This window comes from Zootermopsis nevadensis, unplaced genomic scaffold, assembly GCF_977971745.1.
Source record: "Zootermopsis nevadensis isolate Lab colony 2312 unplaced genomic scaffold, Znev_1.0 Znev_ptg000013l, whole genome shotgun sequence".
NCBI lineage: Eukaryota > Metazoa > Arthropoda > Insecta > Blattodea > Termopsidae > Zootermopsis > Zootermopsis nevadensis.
Window position 1 is genome coordinate 14283766 of NW_028259145.1, and position 15386 is coordinate 14299151.

Genomic DNA, 15386 nt, shown 5'->3' on the forward strand with positions numbered 1-15386 from the left:
CCCTGCTCTTCACCCCGTCCTCCGAAGCCATTGGCTGTATAAAACAGCCATGCCCTGTCTTGGTTAACTCACAGGTTCTAGTTCAGTGCACTCGAGAAGGTTGTTTCTTCAGACGATCTAAAACCTGAGCTCTTCCAGGTGAGTAGACGCATATGTTAAGAGCAGGAACTGACTTGGCTGTACACAGCAAGTATCGAATATAATTAAATTACTCTGAATCGTTACCAAATTCATATTCATTTTCGAATATTATATATTTCGGTACAGGGAATTTGAATCGATTATATAAACTAAAATATTTATTTTTGAATTAAAAAAACATCGAAATACAAAGACAAGGGATTTAAGACATTTCAATCAAGCATAATACATATTACGTAATAATAAAACATGATAAGTTTTGGCTGTAACAAATAATATAATTCAAAGTCTAAAGTCACGAAAACATGCAACATAACAATTTGAAATCTGTAGCAGAAATTAAATCGGAAAATTTAAATTTTTTAACGGATATATAGGCTTGCTAACCTATTCATTGAAACGCGTTGACGTGGAAACGAACGTTGACTAACGCGTCTCGTGCTAGAGAGTTCACTGCTTTGTGAACAAATTTCAGTCGACGTTGCAGGACTCATATTACCGGAAATGTAAAGATTTGTGTGATACGACATTTAATGCCGTAGTTATTCTAAAAATCGTACTGCATTATTCAATGTAATTGTGTCAGATATAATACAAACAATTCTATGGACCAGAAACCTATAGTAGTTGCTCAGATGCTCATAAACTATCCCGAAGTTTAATTAGGTTACCCACGTAATGTCTTCTCTTCAGGGTTTTCGACTAAAATTTCGTAAGAATTTCTCATTTCTGCCACGCCCTGTCCCTCCCATTCCATCCTCCAGGCCGAGATTTTAACTCGGGTCCTCTTGAATACTATGTGTCATAATTTATGCAATATTATCAAAATAAGTTTTTTGAAGCGTGTGTACAAATCCACAAACTGCTAAGTGGACGTACGTTCGCTGTGCTTTATTTACAGGACCCACGCACCATGCACTCCTGGGTATTTTTCTGCTTTGCACTTATGTTCTTGAGCGCCTCCGTGAATGGTTTTGGAGGAGCTGATGACCGATACATCAAGAAGTACGCCATGATGAAGGTAATCACATTCCTTCACATCTCCCTGTTCTTGAAAATCGTTTAATGTTTCTTACCAAACTACAAAAATCAGCCACACTTCTGAAAAAACTGCATATGTAAACACGGTTAATAATTAAAGAGTAACTGCACAATTAAAAAAAGAAGCTATTATTAACTGCAGGTTCGATCCTCGGTCAGCCCGTCAGATGTAAATACAACGTATCGTTCCGGGGAACAATTTCTCATCAGTCTGATATATTGTCAGCATCCAATAACGTACTGATTAATTGTAGTTAACTAACTATATGGAGAATAACATTAATTTATTTTTTAAATCAGAGAGCAAGATAATGACACGGTGTCTAATTTAGCGCTTCTCTTTCTGTATCAACTTGTATTGAGTGAATAATTGTAATGGGCTGAAATCTCATCCAAGTAATCCTTTTGCTAATGTAAAAGCTTGCAGAGAAACCTCTGAAACGTCGGTAAACTTTCACCAGACTACACGGCTTAACATCTCACAAGAGTCACTTTCGTACTCGCCGCCGTGAGAACTTCAGATCTTACCACTGTGATAATAAGATTCTTATTTATTTGAATACTACATTCCTGCTGTAGCAGGGACTGGAAATTCCCTCTGCGTATAGATCAGGACAATGAACTCCGTTTCATAAATTATGCAAGTTATTTAAAATACCAGGCTTTAGTACGGAATTTTCTCACGCCATATGACAAGATCTTAAGACTATGTGAAGAATGTATTACAAAGGAAAAACTGGTTTATATTAGGTGTTTGTTTACAAAAACGAAGTCGCTACGTTTTGGTCATCTGAGGGCCTTCAACTCTCTACATAAATAATACTGAGAATGTTACTCCATGCTTTTAATAACAAAGTCCTGAGTACAAAACGCACATTCGTTAATGAATCTGTCTTATAGACGCATTAAACGTGATTACTGTATAGGCCTACGCTAGCTTTTCAAAACTATTAATTACATAAAAGGCTTGGCTCATTTAGGAGAAGAAACGCCCAGATGACACGCATACAGACGTTTCATTGCCGGACATCTTCCACAGATGAAGTAGGGCCGAAGACTGGTCAATCCGATCTTCACCAAATATTACTTGGGTAATCACGTCATGGAAAATGAAATGGGGCACATTAAAGCCTGTCAATATTCAAACGGAGTGTAATCTGTCACCGTCGGCGATATTAAATTCGTCGAGCAGTTATAGGTCAAGTGAAGTTTCGTCTTATAATTACCAGCATCTTTCTCTTTAATTTATTATCATTATTACTGTTACTATTGCTTATTCAAAATTATATTTAAGTTAAATATGAGTGTAGTACACACTGGTAAATAAACCATTCTGGGATGAAGATAGATACTGAATGCCCGGAAGAAAAAGTGATTTTTGCTTTGAAATTTGTCCATCGTCTTAAGTTTCTTCAAACATGAAGTTTCGGAAAAGATAATTTCTCATTAACCGTGTATAACCTAGTCAGTTGATACAGCGTCATGAAGTACGTTCTCTTAGAATCACTAGAATGCTTTTATATGCCTGTCTCCAGTTGGATGACATTTATTTAAGTAATTATTTTTAATGATCTTTATAGGCTTTTGCGTGTAAAACGCAACTACTTCTTCGAACAATGTTTATTTAAAAAATAGCCCCAGAAACAAGTGCAATTATTTTAACAACAAACGTTGTACCAGCGCGGACACAATGACTGTCACGGTGTTATTCCATTCCAGGAATGTGGTGTAAAAGGAAACGAGAAAATCTGCACCTTTAAGTCTTGCTGTTTCGCTGACCACGACACTGATTCAAGGTTGTTAACGAAAAAGCATGCAGAAGTCATTACCCCAAAGAAATAAGAGATCTCATCTACGAACGTTTCGTTACAATAAATAAATCTGAAAGATAATTACTTCAGTATTTAGGCCTAACGTAATTTTACTTTCAGTTATCAACGTTTCACGTCACTTAAGGTCTTACATTTCGTCTCGTGAAATTCCATTGCAGGAGACAAGAACTACACCGACGACGGTCAAACAGACTTTAATCAAAGGACAATGACACTTTTAATCATCCTCCTTCAGCGTTTGACTATCGAAAGGGATCAATGTCTGTTTCGTTCCCTGCATTCATATTTCGAGTTTAGTTAAAACCGAGATTTCTTCTCAAAATAATATACCAAGATTACAGACTTTTGGACGTTCTTTAACATTCCAGACTACTTTTATGTTTACAAAGTTCTCACAAACAGAATTAAATCATCACATTTTATTTGGACTCAGTTCCAATAATTAAAATATAATTTTGAAGCTTATGTTTCCAGATACCACGAATTAGTACTCCAGTAAATAAAAGAGGTTACAGTTAGAATGAGGATTGAATTCGTTAGTATTTGGACAAATTTACTGTTAGTTTTTAACACGAGGTGTAACAATTAAGTACCCGGAATGCCCGTATACATGTATAGAGTGAGCAGTAAGTAAGCAGCAAATCTTAAGACGGCCTGTAGTTGCATCTTGAGTGTTCTTGAAGCAAATAAGACAGTATGGCGAAGCAGTGGCATAGTTACACAAGCGCGTGTTTCCGTCCCGGAGGAAAAATGATTGAATGACAGCCATTTTGCGTGCTCACTGGAGTGAAAGCCTCAAATTTTACTGAGTGACAGGTTGTTGGAGCAACGCATTAACATCAAGTTTTGTGAAAAATTAGTCAAAAGCGCGAGTTAAACTCTGCAGATGTTAACAGAGGCTTATGGTGCTGATGGAAGAGGGTCCAGAAGACGTGAAACACGACGAAAAACCCGACGCCCGAAAATTCACAGGGCAGATGAAAGTGTGGGAGACGCATATACGAGAGCAATGCAAACAGTCAAGCCAATAAAATTCGATAGTGTTTTATACGAAAGTCGGACGTTAATCCGGAGCTAATGATGAAAACAAGACATTTTGGTAGAAAAACCAAAGGAAGATTAACCCAAGCAACAGCTCATGTTAAAATTCATGCTGAATCCGTTTAAATTCGAAAAAAAATATTTACCGCATTGTCAGTCGGGCCCGACACAACGAAAATATCGTCGAAGCTGTTTAAAATAGGCCGCATATGTTGATGTGCAGGTGTACGAGAGTTGTTTTGGATCTGACGTGGTGAAGGAGGTGCGCCAGGAGATGAAGGCAGCGTGCGCCAAGTGCGCCGGAGTGTCCGCCACTGCGCCTGGTCAGGCCGTACCTTCTCTAGCCGAGCCGAGCGACAAGAAGAAGCCTCCTGCAGGCGCTGTGCCGCCCTCGTTCGACGCTACCAGACTCCAACAGGCAATTCTTAGTTTCAGGTCTCCCCCACAGCAGGTGAGTCAGTCGTCAATTTCAAAACTTAATTTCTAATCTTAAGCAGATTAATTCCCAATATTCAGTTCTGATTTCTTTATCTTCCAGTCTCTTATCAACAAAAATAAAGATTAAAATATACAAAACTATAATTTTACCTGTTGTAGCCTTTTCTTTATAAATGTGAAGTTCTGTACTACAGTCAACATTTACAAGGCAAATGAGTACAGTCAAACACATCAAATTTTCACTGTTCTGGTTGCTTATTGAACAGAATCCTCTGCTGTCTGGATACATACAGCAGAGTCCTACAGTGACACCCCAGTACAGGCCTGCAGGCTTCTACCCCCAGCAATTCCCCCTGTACTACCCTGCAGTGCCCAGCGGATCTCTGTACAACCCCCAGCCTGTGCCCTACCAGAGTGTCTACCCTGCAGGGCCCAACCCCTATTATCAGGCACCTTTCTATCCTGGTGCACCAACATACTCTTCTGGTCAGAGAGCTTCGGTAAATAAACACACAATCGAACATAAGTTTAGATTTAAGATTTGAGGTTTTCACAGCAGTGAGTATGAAGATTTCTGTCTTCTGGGTTGTTGCGCTGTGTAGTCTGGTCGATGTTAACCAACGTTTCTGAGGTCATACTCCGAAACGTTGGTAAACATCGACCAGACTACACAGCGCAACAACCCAGAAATCTTCATAAGTTTAGATGTTTGCGCAAGTTCATCAATAATTCAGGCCATACTGATTTCTGTATCAGCACATCTTATAGTACTTAATAACATTAACAGGTTCATTTTATATGAATTATTATGTGAATATCAGAATGTATTAGTAATAGGTGCTTATTTATTAACTGCTTTAGAATATCTGATGTTTCTTACCTAAGTATGGAGAGGAGATTCTCAAGATCATGTCCTGTGTGTTACAGAGAGATCTCGACATCAGAGGGCAACTGGAAACTCTGACATCACGTCTCAATGGCAAGATAAGGAATGTGACGTGTGTGATGCAGGAACTTGGCTATGTAAGTTTTCGTTCTTTCCCAATTCCTACTGCACAATGGGTGCAGTATCAGAAGAGACTGGGCACATATGGAACAAGTCACACAGTATTTTGGTTAGCTCTTTGTTAGCCAAATCATCTGGTCTGTACTTTCCTGTAAAATAAATTCAAGACAGTGAGAACAGCCATGTGGATACAAAATAAAGTTCACTCAAAAGACAAATATCCTTTAAATTGCACTTATCTGTCCAAGAGTTAATGCAGTTTCACGCAGGGACAAGTATGCATCTGTACAGCCTATATGACAAAGAAAAATGAGACTAACAGAAAATGCCAATCGAATACTTTGATTATGTTAGCACTCAGCAAAGCGGCTGTGTTATAAGCTGTAATAAAACTAAATAATACATGATTGAGCAGAGTTCTGCTGCCAACTCTCATTAAAATCATGAACTCACCTAGAACAGTGAGATAGAGAAAAATCTAATCACTCCCAAGTTTATACAAAAATATAAAGGAAACAAAAACACAAGGTAAATGCAATGTCATTGTAATCCCCTTGCTAATTTAACACAAAGAACACAACTAGACAATTTACATTAGTGAAGGCGAGTAAAGTGCCCAAGGATTTCCTTGGGTACTTAAAAATTTGCCGAGTACAGCCTCTGACCCAGCTACAGGCAATACCAATGTTTAAATGACATGCTCAGAATATCTTCTATGACACAAAATGTCGTGGTTTGAACAAAATTTTGGTTTTACTTTTGACAGTGATTTAGAAATTAATTTGTTAAAATACATAATTTTTTAAATTGTAGTTGGATGAAAATTTGGAGCCCAATTTTGAGAAGATTTCAGAAAGAATCAACAGACTACCAATTGGAGAAGAACTGAAGAAAGACATGGTTGATGGTGTCCAGTTCTGCAAACAGTTTGCTGTAAGAAGTTTTTTTAAATCTAAACAAAATAATTTTAAGTGCAGCAGACACTACCATTCTCTGTAATATTAATAAAGTTTTGTGTCAAAAATGCAGTGCAACAGAATTCTAGAGGAGTAACATACTTACATAAATGCCAGTAAATGTCAAATTGATTAATGATGCAAATCATAAAAGCCAGCAAATAATTTGAAGGTTTTCACAGCGGAGAGTATGAAGACAGAAATCTTCAAATAATTTGAAGCATCCAGAAATTATGTCAAACACTTTCAATCCAAACTGTTTGTTTGGATATTTGCAAAGCATTCATGCTGTTTCCTGTAGGGAAATGATTGTATATTTATATTTCTGGATTCTGACTAACTAAAATTTTTTACCAAGTGGCCTAAAACAATCGACACGCTTGTTCCTAAGATAGAAAATGTTTATAACCTTAAAATATGAGACTAATCAAGTCTTACTTGTAATGTTGCTTTTTATTGCAGCAATGTGTTCCTGAGACGGGAAAGGATAAGTTTCAGCTTTCTCGGGAACTGGTGAAACCCATGTTTTTCTTCAGATGCTATAAGGTGGGTGCTGAAAATTATTATGCTTGTAGTTAAAGGTACATCACATCTCTCTCTCCATATTTAAAAACCAAGGCTACAATCAAATGAGCTTGTGGATAAAATTATGCAGAAGCCTATTATTTAAAGCAGGCCATGGAACTTGACCTTGCTATTCTTTATCACCTTAACATTATCCATACACATAAGTATAAAAGTTCAGCAAAGTTCAGAAACACCAGCATATAAACAACTGCAGACAAAATTAAAATAATACAAAGACATATATTAGGGATGAATCTTCTGACATATCAGTTCACAAGGAACTTCAGTGACAATATAGCATATCAACACATTAGGGAATGCATGCAGGATGACAATCTTAGTGAAATAAAGTACAGGTAGCCCTCGATTTACGCCGGGGATGCGTTCCTGGACGAACCAGCATAAATTGAAACTCTTTTATAATGTAAATCAATGGGAAGTCAATGACATGTGTTCCCCAAACACTCACGAGTAATATAATGGCATTACATTTAAAGCTCCGAAATAACGCAAACAAAATAAAGGGAATTAAAAAAAATATATTTTATACAATTACAATCTGCAATTCGTTGGTAACAGCAACACTGGCCATGTAATCCTGGGGTCTCGGGTTCAATTCCCAGCGGTACCCGAATTTATAACTTGTGTTGGGCAAGGCCGTGGTCTAGGCAACACAGAGTTTTCCTCCGGGGGCTTCCCTGGTTTCTCCGTGGCATCCCAACAATCACTCCATTCACACACAGAAGGAGGAAATGGCAAACCACTTCTGGATCATCTGCCAAGAACGTATATGAACAAGTCCCAGTCCGAGAAAAGGATGGAAGGATCCTGTTCATATGGACCTGTCGTCAGACAGAACACTAAATAAATAAATAAATAATTTGTTGGTCCCTGTGATTATTTCATGTGATTGATGTGTACAGTTATCTCTGCTGTTATGCGATAGTTGCATTCACGTAAGACGTCGACCTATATAAAATCGCGTAGTAAAAATAACCCCGAGACCTCCGCAGAGATTAAATTAATCCCTTGAAAGTTTAAAGTGCCAGGAATGAAATTGTATAAGAGCAAACTCGCATATGCAAAAGTTTGCATTTCACAAACAGCTTTTACCGATTCATCAATCTCATTGGAGATAATTCGCGTTAACGAAACATACGTAATTGCAGAGATGACTGTATTTATAATTTTTATTCAAAATCAGTGATGTAAGAATTACGAGAAACATTGTAAAACGTTATAAATAACAGTAAATATACTTTTTCATTTTTTGAATTTCTGGTTTCAAAATTGGCGTTATTCTGAAACAGCGCAAATCGAGGGCTACCTGTACAACCACTGGCTAAGAGCAATAATGCTATAAAATCAACTGTTACATGGTCTGAGCACATATCAACATAAAGAATCACATATTTTGTTGTGGTAACTTCATCCAGCAAGGTCACTTGATCATGAGTGGACACAATATCATTAAAGTGGATCTTAAGGATATTATACAGTACAAAAACAAAAACAGTGTAACATAAAAGTATAGTGACAGTATAGTTAAAGTGATAATAAATTTCAGGACATAAGATACGTAATCAGGGATGTATGGAAAATATGACAACTTATCAGCCAAATGTTACAATGTGAGAATTCTGTTTTTGCAGCATAAGAAACTTGAAGCTTGCATCATGAAGGATGTGAGGGAGAGGTACACCCCTGGAGACGATATGGCAGCACCTGACGAGGATAATATCGGAAGTGGGGAATTGCGATCTTTGTCTTGGGCCAGCAGTAAGCCTGATTATGATGACATGGCTACAGCTGCATATGAGTTTCTTTATGGTGGGGAAAATTCTGATCTTGAAAACATCATGTAGAAACATCAAATTCAATATTTACTGACTGTGTTACTAAGGATATGATGAAAGAAACAAAGTTTTCATATTACTGGACTTGAAACAATTTCTACATTTCACATGTATGATGACAGTTTCCAGGGTAAGCAGTAATGTCAACATTCTATAATTTATCAGTGCCTTTAACATTTTTAAAGTTTGATACTCTTTTTACAGCTGAAAAATATTACACAATTCCTTAAAAGATTGAATTATTTCATTGTGGACAATAAAACAACTTAAATGTCATTAAAGATGGCTTAATGGAAATTTTAAAGTGTCATCAATTATAAGAATCTTAATTTCATACTGTATACTGAAACCCAACTATGCATTTGAACAAATCAGGGACCTAAATTTTTATAGAAAAGGGAGAAAAATATCAGAAATACAATATATAAATCCTCAAGAATACATTAATTTATTTTACAAGTTCAATAACTTTTTATTTCAGTTATATAATGACAAGAGAAATGTGACAACCAAATATTTTCAAAGTTAGCGTCATTTAGAAACTTCAAGCATAGTGAAGATGGTCAACATCATGGTGACATAAAACATTTCATCTCTTACTCTGCTACGGACCAACAATTGAAATATAGCCATTAGTCTTCAAGTAACCGGTATTATGTAAGAGTGAACCTGACAGTAGCAGGCTCTAGGCTTCCTTCTGGGTATTTGGCTGTATTGGGGAATAACCCATTGACACAGTAGTACTAGATGTGGGAATATACTGATATGTAGTAGATATCAGATCACAGACCTTGTTCGTGAGACAATTAACAAATTCTCACAGGATCTGTAGTTTCTGTGACAAACTGTCAGCAATGAAATGCCAGCAGAATTATGCCACTGTCTCACGAATGAACGTCCAGTTTTTATACTTTACTTTATGTACTTTCTAGTTTTGTGCAATAAAAAATGTAAAACAGTCCACAGTGAACTTGCTTTTTCTGCTTATATCTTCCAATAGCTTCAACTTCAAATGTCTGTAACTCCAACATCGAGAACAGGCAATTGATTACTCTTTATTTTCAACCTGCAATGAACTCTCCTGGATGTAGGTAAAGTACAGACTTTATGTCATGGAACGTCCTGTGACACTGTTATGTGTCCGTGTGTATGCGAGTGCTTCTCGGACACAGTTCTTTACCGCAATTCTCACTCAAATAGCATGGCCAAATCAAACTCACGTGAATTTGTGTTGTCACATGATCATCTACTTTCGTCTAAGCATGTAAAATAATTTAATGCAACTATATCAATGTTAACCTTACCAAAAATGTCACAGTATGTTTCTTCAATTTAATTTGAACATATTTCATCATGTAATTATAGACATAGAAAAATTTGCAGCAACAATTCTTGTCAGTGAAAAATAAAGTAATTATATGAATGAAGAAAACATACTTAAAACATTTCAATGTTGAAAATAGATATAGGTATTATTTCTTTTGCATTTTAAGTGTCATCAAATTGTAGTATGCATGAAATAATTATTTCACTTCCAGGTCAAGTTTATTTGGTTATAAATCACTTTGCTTTGTCATGGACTGTCATAGACATAGCAAGTACAACCACCTCCTTTTGAAACCGAGCGCATCTATTCATAAACCACACACCAAAATGATAAACATCTTGATCCTCACCTTTTCATTTACCCTGCTTTGTATAGCCAATGTAATTCATTAAGGACTACCAAACACAAATGAAACATATGTTTCATTATCTACATTTTAAATCTAAAGTAAATACCTGTATATTGCAAAAATCAAAACAAGCAAATAAGAATGAGGCATTAAAGAATTATATGGCATAATAACAGTTACAAATTTTCTCTTTCAGCGTATTAGTTCAATTGTCCAAAGACCTTTAATTTGTGATAGGAATAACAATAACAAAACTTGTAATCACTATATTTGTTTTGAAAACGACAATACATCCTTCTTAGTAATCAGTCATACTAAATTTTGTGTGTGTGTAAATATATGCACTTTTCTACATAAAACTGCATGCCTGTCTGGAAAAAGAAATAGAGTTTCCATGTTTCAATCACTGTCACAGAATTACAACCTTTCACAAGGCAATATGCCACTTTTACACTAATACACATTTCAATTGCATCGCAGCATGACCTTCATGCTCTCATCAATAAAGTTTAATAGTTGCTGTGATCACATCACACTTCAAAATTTGGAATCTTTTAATGCAGATTTGTGGCTCTTAGTTTTGTGTGAACCAAAAACAACTAGAATTTACTGAAAAAGAACATTTATTTTCTCACAAGAAGCAAGTTTTAACTTCATCTAAAAGAAAATATACTAACATGAAGAAAAGGAAGGATGATGAGTTCTTACTTGTTTGTTACAAATGTAACAAACTGAAACTGGAGTGTCGAATTTTTGATCAATTGAACTGCTGAACTAAAAGATCAGATGACTGAAGGGAACACTTACTTATCTATTTTCACATGAGTTTATCCTCCTTTGTATACAATACAGTACATCATGTTGTTAAATAATTTATTACATGTCTTAAAAGAGATGACAATTTTTCTTACTTCAATACCATTTAGTAACTTTGCTTACAAACTCTAATGTTCACCCAATGCATTGACAGATTCCATTTCGTACAGCTACATTTCACTCGAAACTCAAGAATTAGATGCCACATCACATGAACTAGGCCAATAAGAAAGTCATGACTTATGTCTTATGGGTCCACAAACCCCTGAAGGTAAGAGTGAGCAGCACGGACTGTCTTTCCAGTTCACATAACGCCTATGTATAGGACAGAGGTTCATACGAAGCCAAAGTTCTTGGTCTTGATGGCAAGCAGCAGCTTGTGACGAAGCACTGCACGACTGCTATACAATGGGATGTAGAGACGTGAGATGCAGGTGTTTGCTGTTGGCAGATGAGAATCGTCTGCGGGTCGGATTGTCACGCTTGGCATGGGCTGGAATCCATCCTCACTAGCAGGTAATGCAGGGGAGCCTGTCCAAAAATACACCTGGAAAACATAGAAGACACAAAAGGCAAAATGATGAATGTGTCTAAGCATGAAAGTGAAAGGCAACAATAGTAACCAAAGTCATTGTTGTGATAATGTGATCTCAGGAAACTTTTGTGAGTCAACTATGATGTTAGTTCCCACTGCTGAAACAATCTGTTCCAACAACGACCCTGAGGCATGTGGGTTGCCTAATTCCTAGGAAAACATGTGACAAATGGAGTTCTTCATTCACACTAGTGTGTAAACAACACCTGATGCTCTGAACAATGATTTTCCTAGCTGGTGGATCAGGAGAGGCGACTATTTTCACATACCACATTAAACAGCTTTGATGCAAACCTGTCTAAAAATAATTGTGATTGTGAAATTTGCAGTCTGTTGTTAACTAAAGAGTAAGTACATTACAGTACAGAAATGTTTTGTTTGCATGTCAGCTGAATAAATGTAGTAAATTTTTATATGTGCGTGTATTATAATGCATTACTGAGACAACATTCTTTCTTGGTCCAAACAGAACTGAGCTGTCTGGTGACAAATTTCAATAGCTGCCATAATCCTGTTTTTTAATGTTTCAACACTATGTTGACGTCCAACAGCTTCGTAATCTGCACTTTTTGTATTGTACTCACCAGATCTTGTCTCTCAATGTGAGACATTTTCTCTACTATGGACCACAGCCAACGTTTGAATTTCAAAAGACGTTCGCTTGATTCGCCTGATTCGTCATTAAAACTGGTATAAGAGATTAGAACAGCCACATTGATATCACCAACACCATTCAGTAACAGCCGCAAATCCTCCGCTGTAAGCCCATCCAACGAACCGGCTGGTAGGACATCAAATACACCTGTACGCAGTGCCTGCATCAAGCACAAGAAATGGGATGTCAGACAACATTTATATTCAGTTCTTTATATATAAGTACATATAATTTACAAACTGCAGTGCAATTTCAAAACATTTTCATGTTTAAAACTATAATCTCTAGAGTTGAGGGCACCAGAACAAGAGGAAGAGCTAGAAAGAGCTACTTGGATACTATTAGAGAAATAGGACAGGCAAAGGGGAAAAGTTTAACGCAGATGAAATTCTTAGCAAGGGATAGGAAGGAATGGAGGAGGTGGACCCAGCAATCAACCCTGATGCTATAAAGGTAAAAAGGGAGATGAGGAGGCAGAAGAAAAACTACAATCTAACAACACAGTGTCATTACAGAATGATTATTTACAGTAGAAAATGACAAGGACTTGTAAAAGGTGAAAGCAAGACTAAATCCAAAGGAAGAAATGATTTTGTGTTAATAAAAAAATGTTATATCAATCTATACGTCATTTGAGTTGGAGATTCTCACAGTGGCAAAGATGTTGATGCTGGTGTTCTGGATCGTAATGCCACATAAATCTGTCATATGACACCAAAGTTTAAACTGCTTTAGTCCAGCCACACAGATTTCAAAGACACTCATTTCTTGCTCTTTTATCTACATTATACAAAACATGCTTTCAAAATTTGTTTTCTTGCTGCCTATTTATGTGACCTTTTTTCTGTCTCCAATAACACTAAAACACCTCTGCTGTGTCTTTTAAGATGGTTTATAGGAGGTGATTAATTTTAAAACCCTACCTCAATGGCTTTTTCCTGTGCTTTAATCATGCGATACTCAGCATATTTTCGCACATAGTCATAAACGTTCTGTGCAGTGACCTCCATGTCACGACCACCAGATACAAGTTCCATGGTACCACCTCCTTCCTCTACACTCAAATCAATGCTGAAACAAACCAAACATATTACTGTGTGAAACTTATTATTATTTAGAAGAAAAAGTTACATCCTACAGCACAGGATTTTCAAATTGTCTCTCTTTGTGTTGAAAAACAAGATTTTATAAACTGATTGCCACTTGTTAACAAACATGAAGACAATTCTGAAACAGCCTTCAGTGCATTATTTTAAGTTACAATGACTGAAAAATTTACTTCAACTATTAGGTGATTCCATCTTAACAGTGGCAAACTTTAACAAAAATATGAGTTACTGCTTCTCAAGATATAAATTCAGTTTCCAGAATCTTTTGATATTTATAGCAATAAAGACAAAATTTAAGGCATTTATAATTTACAAATTTTCTAAAATTTCTCTGAGTACTGTTATTGAGAAACCATTTATTCTCAGAATATAAGTAAAGCCAATTACCCATCTATAATAGAGAAACTAGAAAAAATCACATCTAAAGGATGAATGCATTTCAAAACCAAAGCTATAAACTGATAGCTCAAAAAATTTATATGTTAAGATTCACATGGATATAACAGTAAGCCATTGGAAATGCAATGATTTTTGTATACAGAATATTTTAAAAGTTTCCTGCATGTCATCAGTATATGCTGCATCTTTTGCAATTATTATATTCTTAATTTTAGGAGTTTAGAAAAATTATAAACTAAATTACTATTGTTATGTTATTAAAACTTCTTGAATATGCTGGCACTGTTAACATAGGAAACATGTGAAATATCTCTTATAGCTGAGCTTCCCAAAACTAGTATGATCACTTTGTACTTTTTATTTTTGAGTAGAAGGAGATATTTCTGAATGAAAATAAATTTAGACTTACTGTCAGGTTACTATGGTATTGAAACAAGGAATGTGTCTTGTAACAAAACAGGAGTTGAGAGTTACAAACACCCTGAATTCAATAAAAACAGCATTGTCTACAAGCAATGTAATATTTGAAAACCATACCTGAAAGTGAGATCAAGTGCCGAGAAAAGGCTATTACTATCTTTAGTTTCTGCATCCACAACCAACTGCCGCAGACTCTCATATATGACTGGATCAAAAAATGCTAAGTCATGAAATCTAATAGGTCGACCAAGGATATACTTCATCACATGACGATTCAAGAAAATGGGGCATAATTCATTCTGCAGGAGACACAGACCAATCAACCTAAAACCAAATAAATAAACTCATACACATAAAGAAACATACACTGTGATCCTTCACTAGTGAACCGAGGCATTCAACAATAAAGCTGATCGCTGATGGTGATCAAATGTGAAAGTACTACCTCAGTCCTTGTAAAATCATATCAGATCACTTTTCAGACTGTAGTGAATTGTTCTTGAAATGTCTGATCAACACTGTACAAATGACAAGAGGGCATTTTAGAAGTACAGGTAACTCTTGGTTTATGAACGAGTTCCGTTCTAAGATGCTGTTTGTTATGTGTATCTTGCATTCCTGAGCTTTTACGATACGTAATGTATGTGTTAGCAGCCATTTTAAAGCGTTATAACCATGTACTAAACATTGAATGGTCTATACAATACGTTTTATTATAATGTATATATGCGTTATGGTTTATCGTATACGATACGTAACGTACGCCACATGGCGTGGCATGTAAACCAGCATTTTTTTACTGGCTAGATTAGTTTTATTAACCAAGAACAGTTATATA

At 36.1% G+C, this 15386-nt stretch overlaps 2 protein-coding genes across 9 annotated transcripts in view; one reads left to right on the forward strand and one right to left on the reverse strand.

Moving 5' to 3' along the window:
- The first annotated feature begins 22 nt into the window (after nt 1–22).
- Nucleotides 23–9839, forward strand: LOC110836930 (uncharacterized). Of its 3 annotated transcripts, none has more exons than XR_002545510.2 (9): nt 23–138; nt 1043–1162; nt 4279–4506; nt 4760–4993; nt 5421–5516; nt 6313–6432; nt 6918–7001; nt 8675–9008; nt 9360–9839. XR_002545510.2 is itself a non-coding variant. In XM_022078660.2 (9 exons), exons 2-9 carry the CDS (start codon nt 1055–1057, stop codon nt 9365–9367), a joined length of 1056 nt encoding a protein of 351 aa, XP_021934352.2. In that variant the 5' UTR covers nt 23–138; nt 1043–1054; the 3' UTR covers nt 9368–9839. The 3 variants fall into 3 exon arrangements, 2 of the variants coding, with proteins under 2 accessions (XP_021934352.2, XP_087204852.1); XM_022078660.2 differs by having other exon boundaries at nt 8675–8852; XM_087348726.1 differs by having other exon boundaries at nt 8675–9839.
- A 1571-nt stretch (nt 9840–11410) lies between these two features.
- hyd (E3 ubiquitin-protein ligase hyd) overlaps nt 11411–15386 on the reverse strand; it is a 50051-nt gene continuing 46075 nt past the window's right edge. For all 6 annotated transcript variants that reach the window (XM_087348684.1, XM_022078650.2, XM_022078652.2 and 3 more), the window contains exons 43-46: nt 14666–14872; nt 13544–13691; nt 12550–12780; nt 11411–11917 (exon numbers count right to left, since the gene is read on the reverse strand). In XM_087348684.1, coding sequence (XP_087204810.1) covers nt 11705–11917; nt 12550–12780; nt 13544–13691; nt 14666–14872 — 799 coding nt within the window. In that variant the 3' untranslated portion in view covers nt 11411–11704. The remainder of the gene's footprint in view (nt 11918–12549; nt 12781–13543; nt 13692–14665; nt 14873–15386) is intronic.

Excerpts from the sequence above, each read along its gene's own strand:
- LOC110836930 (XM_087348726.1), top strand. The coding sequence starts at position 1,055 with ATGCACTCCTGGGTATTTTTCTGCTTTGCACTTATGTTCTTGAGCGCC. Across the intron at positions 1,163-4,278 it reads AGAAGTACGCCATGATGAAG|GTGTACGAGAGTTGTTTTGG; the intron begins GTAATCACATTC and ends GTTGATGTGCAG. Across the intron at positions 7,002-8,674 it reads TTTTCTTCAGATGCTATAAG|CATAAGAAACTTGAAGCTTG; the intron begins GTGGGTGCTGAA and ends CTGTTTTTGCAG.